The sequence below is a fragment of the Hylobates moloch genome, unplaced genomic scaffold (genome assembly GCF_009828535.3).
Source record: "Hylobates moloch isolate HMO894 unplaced genomic scaffold, HMol_V3 SCAFFOLD_19, whole genome shotgun sequence".
Lineage (NCBI taxonomy): Eukaryota > Metazoa > Chordata > Mammalia > Primates > Hylobatidae > Hylobates > Hylobates moloch.
The window spans coordinates 61,444,342-61,450,543 of record NW_026652294.1 but is presented as its reverse complement, the minus strand read 5'-3'; the positions used below and the strand labels follow the sequence as shown (position 1 = coordinate 61,450,543).

The 6,202-nt window shown below is 42.9% G+C and overlaps 1 protein-coding gene across 4 annotated transcripts in view; it reads left to right on the top strand.

The window, feature by feature from the left end:
• Positions 1 to 2,785: 2,785 nt before the first annotated feature.
• CNTLN (centlein) overlaps positions 2,786 to 6,202 on the top strand; it is a 370,084-nt gene continuing 366,667 nt past the window's right edge. For all 4 annotated transcript variants that reach the window (XM_058431391.1, XM_058431390.1, XM_058431389.1 and 1 more), the window contains exon 1: positions 2,786 to 3,186. In XM_058431391.1, coding sequence (XP_058287374.1) covers positions 2,827 to 3,186 — 360 coding nt within the window. In that variant the 5' untranslated portion in view covers positions 2,786 to 2,826. The remainder of the gene's footprint in view (positions 3,187 to 6,202) is intronic.

Sequence of the window (6,202 nt, the reverse complement as noted above, 5' to 3'; positions counted from 1 at the left end):
AAACAAACCACACAAAACAAAAACAAAAAATAAGTGTTGGTGAGGATGATGAGAAATTAGAATGCTAATACGTTGCTTATGGGAAGGTAAAATGACACAACCACTGTAGAAAAGAGTTTGGTGATTCCTCAGTAAATTAAATATATGACCTAGGCATTCTACTCATAGGTATATAAACAAAAAATTGAACATAAATGTTTAGACAAAAACCTGTACATGAATGTTTATAGCAGCTCTATTCACAATAGGCAAAAGGCGGAAAGAACCCAAAGGTCCATTAACAGATGAATGGATAAACAATATGTAGGATATCTATACAATGGTATATTTTCAACTATAAAATAGAATGAAGTACTAATACATGCCATAACATAGATGAACCTTGAAAACATTATGCTAATAAAAGAAACCAGACACAAAAGGCCACATATTATATGGTTCCATTGATATGAAATATCCAAAACAGGCAAAACCATAGAGACATAAAGGGAATTAATGGTTGCTTGGGGCTTGGGGGTGGTGAGAATGTGGAGAGACTAAGGTGGGTATGTGGTTTCCACCTCCAGTGATGAAAATATTCTGGAACTAGATAGTGGTGGTTGCCTAACATGGTGAATGTAGTTAATGCTGCTGAATTGTTCTTTATTTGTAGCCATTTTATTTATTTATTTATTTTTTGAGATGGTCTTGCTTTATCACCCAGGCTGGAGTGCAGTAGTGTGATCTTGGCTCACTGCAACCTCTGCCTCCTGTGTTGCAATGATTCTCCTGCCATGTCCTCTCTAGTAGCTGGGATTACGGGCTTGCACCACCACTCCCAGCTAATTTTTGTATTTTTAGCAGAGATAGGGTTTCACTATGTTTTCCAGGCTGGTCTCGAACTCCTGGTCTCAAGTGATCCACCAGCCTCGGCCTCCCAAAGTGCTGGGATTGCAGGTGTGAGCTACCATGCCTGGCCTATTTGTAGCCATTTAAAATGGCTACGATGGTAAATTTTATGTTGTGTTTTTTGTGTATTTTGCTCCAATAAAGACAAAATTTTAAAAAATGCCTAGTCAAAGAGTCAGGATATTATCCTTTTGGGAGGTCACATATACATATTTATACCACTGCTTTTCAAAAGAATCTTTTTATGATCAGGTGAAATGATGTCCTTTTGAGTGAATGACATACACCAATTAAAAATGTGCATTAATACTGATTTGGGGCCAAACATGTAACTTATGTGGTTAGACTTCCCAGTCTTAGGTCTAGTGAAATCTCACAGGCTATTAAGACCAAATGTTGTATTTCAAGTCACAGGTGTGGAGACAGGGTAGTGATCAAAGTACAGGTTTTTGGAGTTAAGTGGAATTCAGTGAATTGAAAGCCTAGCTTTTCTGATACCAGACATGGAACTTCAGAGAAGTTACAGTAACCTCGCAAGTTTGTTTCCTCACTAGTAAAAATGGAGAGCTATAGTAATCTAACTGAAGGTGACATATGTATTAAGTGAGTTCATATATGAAAAGTGCTTAGCACTGGACTCAGCATATGGTAAATGCTCAGTAGGTTAGCTAGTTCTAAGACAGGCTTATAAACATACTTTTTCTAATGTACCCTTTAATAAATTTTTGTGAGGAATTCACCTTCAGTTTGAAGGAAGTCCACTTATCTTGCTTGCTTTGGCAGGATTCTAATTGGGAGGGTGTCTTTTGGCATCCTGACTAGATTCTCATGCAGAGATGGTGATATTTTGATTAAATGAAGTTAACAGTAAAGTGGTCATCTCTCTACTTCTACTCTCAACCCCCATCTCAGCTTTCCCCAAGTATTCTGGAACCCTTTCTGAAGAAGAGGGCAGTTCTAACTTTCAGGGATGTTCTGGTGCCAGCTCAATCTGCATTCCTTATTAATCTTATCAATAGTAACAAAGTATTTGAAGGGCAAAGAAAGAGAAGATTACTACCTATTTGAAGTTTATAAAGACAGCCAGACGAAAAAGAAAAAAAAGAGAACAAAAGATAAAATAGGTCTTGTTTCTTCAACCACGCTCCAAATTACTGATTTCAAACTGCTCCAAGGACCCAAACTGTTCAGCAATGTGGGCTACACTTCCTCTGATACCCAGCCAACGCATAAAGAAGCTGACATAAAAACTCAAAGGAAATCATGACTCTTGCAAAACATAAGACCGAGGGTGTACAAAGGATCATCATTCAAGTTGGAAACCTGCTTGATAGTCCCAGATCAGCACAAGGCTTTCCACATCTCCTTGACATTAGTCAGCTGGATGTCAGCTGCACTAAAGCAGTTTTGCCAAGGGGTGTGAAGAAAACACTTAGTGTAAAACGTATTCCTTGATCCTCAAGGAGCTTACAACAGGGCTGGAGAGATTAGCCGTGTAACTGACACTCCAGGGCGGTCAATGAAACGTGACACACGAGTTGGCAGGGGCCTTGAAGGAGAGGGATTTCACAGTTAAGGATCATTTGGGGCTGGGGGCTTGTCAAGGAAGGCTTTAAGAGGTGGGATGTAAGTGGCAGGCAGGGCTTTAGGTGGGCGGGAAATCCAGGCGATCCTGGCCAAGGACTCAGGCACAGGACGTCGGGATGGCCTGCCGGGCGGACTGGCCTCACCCTTTCGGGCCACGGCGCGTGCGTACCCCAACGCTCGAGCTGGGCGCACTGCCCGCGGGAAGCCGGCCAGGACGAGAGAACACTGGACACCGCGGGCCAAGGCGGGAAAAGACTCGCGCATGCGCGGTTCGGCGTTCCGGGCTCGCCGGGTTGGCGAAAGGGAGGTGGAGTTTCCAACAGGGAACTTGACCCGTTAGCAGCCGCAGCCATGGCGGCGCGTTCGCCTCCCTCACCGCACCCTCCGCCCCCAGCGCGACAGTTGGGCCCCAGGTCCCCACGTGTTGGGCGGGGAGCTGAGGTACACGCAGTGCGCAGCGAGGCCTCGGGTTTTGCCGGCGCAGCGCGGGAGGTTGTCGCGGACAAAAGTGATAAAATCTGGCTGGGCGAAGAAGGGTCAGGGGGCCGGCGAGGGCCTGCGGGGGCAGCTCCGGCTCATGCTCCCCTCCTCAGCGCGCCCATGGGGTCCAGACGGCTAGAGGGCATCTCGGTAGAGGAGGCGATGGTGACCCGGACGCAGCTGCTGGAGGAAGAGCTGAGCAGCCTAAAGGAGGAGTTGGCCCTGTGTCAGGTATCGAGGACTCTCGCAGCCGGCCTTTCCCCACCACAGCGGGGCCGGGACCCGTGGGGAGGCGCGCCCTTCTCCCTCTGCCTTGGGACCTACCCAGCCCCGCCCAGCGACGCTCCCTGGCGGATGCACACCCTGTTTCGCCGGCGGCCGGGGCTGGAGGGACGCGGCTGCCCCCCGCTCCCCGACCCCGGGCCCCTGCCCGTTTCCGAACAGCGGCCAGACAGGCTTCGCGTCCGCGCCCGGGTTTGGTTTTGGTCACTTGGATACTCGCAGTCGCATCCTCTCCCCTTCCCCCAAAGCTCAAATTCTTGGTGGTGACTGTAGCTGATACCTGCCGGGGGCCCAGGAGTGACATGCAGTCCACTAGTTGAAATGAACAGGAAAGTGTAAACACTTTTGTTAAAGTAAAATCCATCGATGAAGGAGCCTGTTTTAAAAATTTCAACCCCACACTTGGCTTTGTTTTTACCCAGTCAAACTCAAGTTGTAAACACAGACGAGTAACGTTTAGAAAGTCTCAGAGTCGGGAACTTACAATAGATGATGGTTGGTACTTGTTTATTAACCAGCTATAGTAATTTCGCGGTCCTTGAGTGAGAAATCCCATTTTCATGTGATCTTGCCAGTGAAAAACATTTGCTAAATCAATTGCATTAACATTACTTTCCTGTTTGTAGAGTTTTTGTAAGGATGGACTTGACTATACTCATGTTCAAAGAGATTGAATTTTCCTTTAGTTTTGCATCCTTACCATCATCTCTTCTTGTTTTACCAGAACCTTTAGATAGGGTTGGGAGATTGGATGTGGGAAACTCACTGAACAGTAGATTTTTAAGTCACTCTGTCTTCAAGGTGGAAACCAATTAGGAACTGCTAAACATCAAAGTAACTTTGTGAACAGTATCATCAGTTTAATAAAACAGTTCATGAAATTCATTCTCTGTCGCCTAGGTTGGAGTGCAGTGATGCAGTCTCGGCTCACTGCAAGCTCCGCCTCCCAGGATCACGCCATTCACCTGCCTCAGCCTCCCGAGTAGCTGGGACTACAGGTGCCCGCCACCACCCCCGGCTAATTTTTTGTATTTTTAGTAGAGATGGGGTTTCACCGTGTTAGCCAGGACAGTCTTGATCTCCTGACCTCGTGATCTGCCCGCCTTGGCCTTCCAAAGTGCTGGGATTACAGAAATTCATTCTCTCATAGTTTGTTCTGTTGGATTCTTTTGCCCATTTTATAGGTCCTTGCTGAGTGAAGGATGTAAAAACGGGACCATCTTCAAATTGAATGTGCCTTTGGTTAAACAAGGTTGGGACATTTTATGTGGTGCCCTCTTTTCGTTTTACCATTTTTCTGTTCTTCGTTGGATAAGGAGCAAAGGGATAAATAAATGACAACAATGAATTGAAGCATTTGTCATCTGCAGACCTCACCCTTTGGGGAATTTTAAGATGTGAACCCGTGATAAAGGCCTTTGATACTCTGAGTCCTAATCTAAGACACTCTTTGGCATATTTTCCACACTCTTTCCTCCCACTTCTGCCTCCCCACATAGTTAGTCCTTTAGCTGGCTAGAGAGCTAAGATACTTTTTTATGACCGACTTGGTTAAGGAAGTCAGTCTATTGGAAACAGCCTGATGAACCTCTTCGCACAAATACAATCTTAAAAAATGTGGCTCCAAACATGGTGTTGACTTTTGTGACCTGGGACATATATAGACCAGGAAAATGATTGACATACTCTTGGCAAATGTAAGAATACAGAGATGGTCATAATAGTCTAGAATGATGATCTCTTAGATTTTGTAATATTAATACTCATATAATTGTAGGCAGTATCCCGCACCATAAAAATATTAGTCAAATCAGACTCCTGCTCTTGGGGAATCTTGGGGAAAAATAGTAATTGAACTCCCAATTGTTTTGTAGAAAAGCATTTAGGTGATTAAATATTCACTTTTATATCTTTTAAAGTATATTCTCCCACTTATTTATTCAGCTGGAAATCACAGTACCCAAGAATACATAGCATTAAAACTACTGAAAATTACAACTCGAAGTAAAATTTTGTATCTCAACCTAGTAAGTACACACATATACATACATGTATTTTCAGAAAGAATACATACCCTAACACTGTGTGGGCTGATATTTTTTCAGTTCTATTCCTTTAAAAAATGCTGTCCAGATCTAAATTAATTTCAGAACCCAGCAATGCTTGAAACATACAGTTTAGGAAAAAGAACACTGCTAATTAGTCCATGGTCATAAGTAGTAGCTTCATTTGATTTGTTTTGCTTTCACATTCAACTTACGGGAATTCAATGATGTGTGCTTGGTGAAGTTTGAGTAATTCCCCATACCATTCTACGTCGTTGGAATGCCTCAGAATAAGCATGTGATAGAAAGCAATCAAATGTTTCTCTTAATATCAGCATCTCTTCCCACTCTAAGTGATTGTATTATCTAATTAAACTTTAAAAAATATGGCCCCCTGATTAGCAAGTGAACTATAAATAATGCTTATCTGAAGAAAAAGTGATTAATTTCAATGAGGGAAGAAAAGCTGTCTGTATTGGACTTACTGAGGGTAGTAGGTTAGCTTCCAAATGTAGCTTTTTCCTAAGGAATTTTTCAAGGGTGTTCCAAAGGGTAATTTTGCATCCATGACATTTAATGCCCTATTTCACTAATTTAGAACCTAACTCCACTACACTTTTAATTTTGATTATATATTTCAAGAATGTGTTCTGTTTGTGATAAAGGATGCTAGGGCATGTGTATTTGTACATTTATCACCATTTATAGAGTGAGATGAGAAAAAAGTGTTATGTTTACATAGAAAGAGTAATACCTTTATAAGCATTTATAAAGCTTATTTTTTGGTATCAGGCAAAAATATTGACTACACCTATAAGCCAGTTTTAGGAAAAAAATTAGGGTATTTAAATGAAATGTGAAATTAGTTTCATCATTAAAGCTCATCAACTTTAATTATGAAACCAACTTATGAAGCAGGT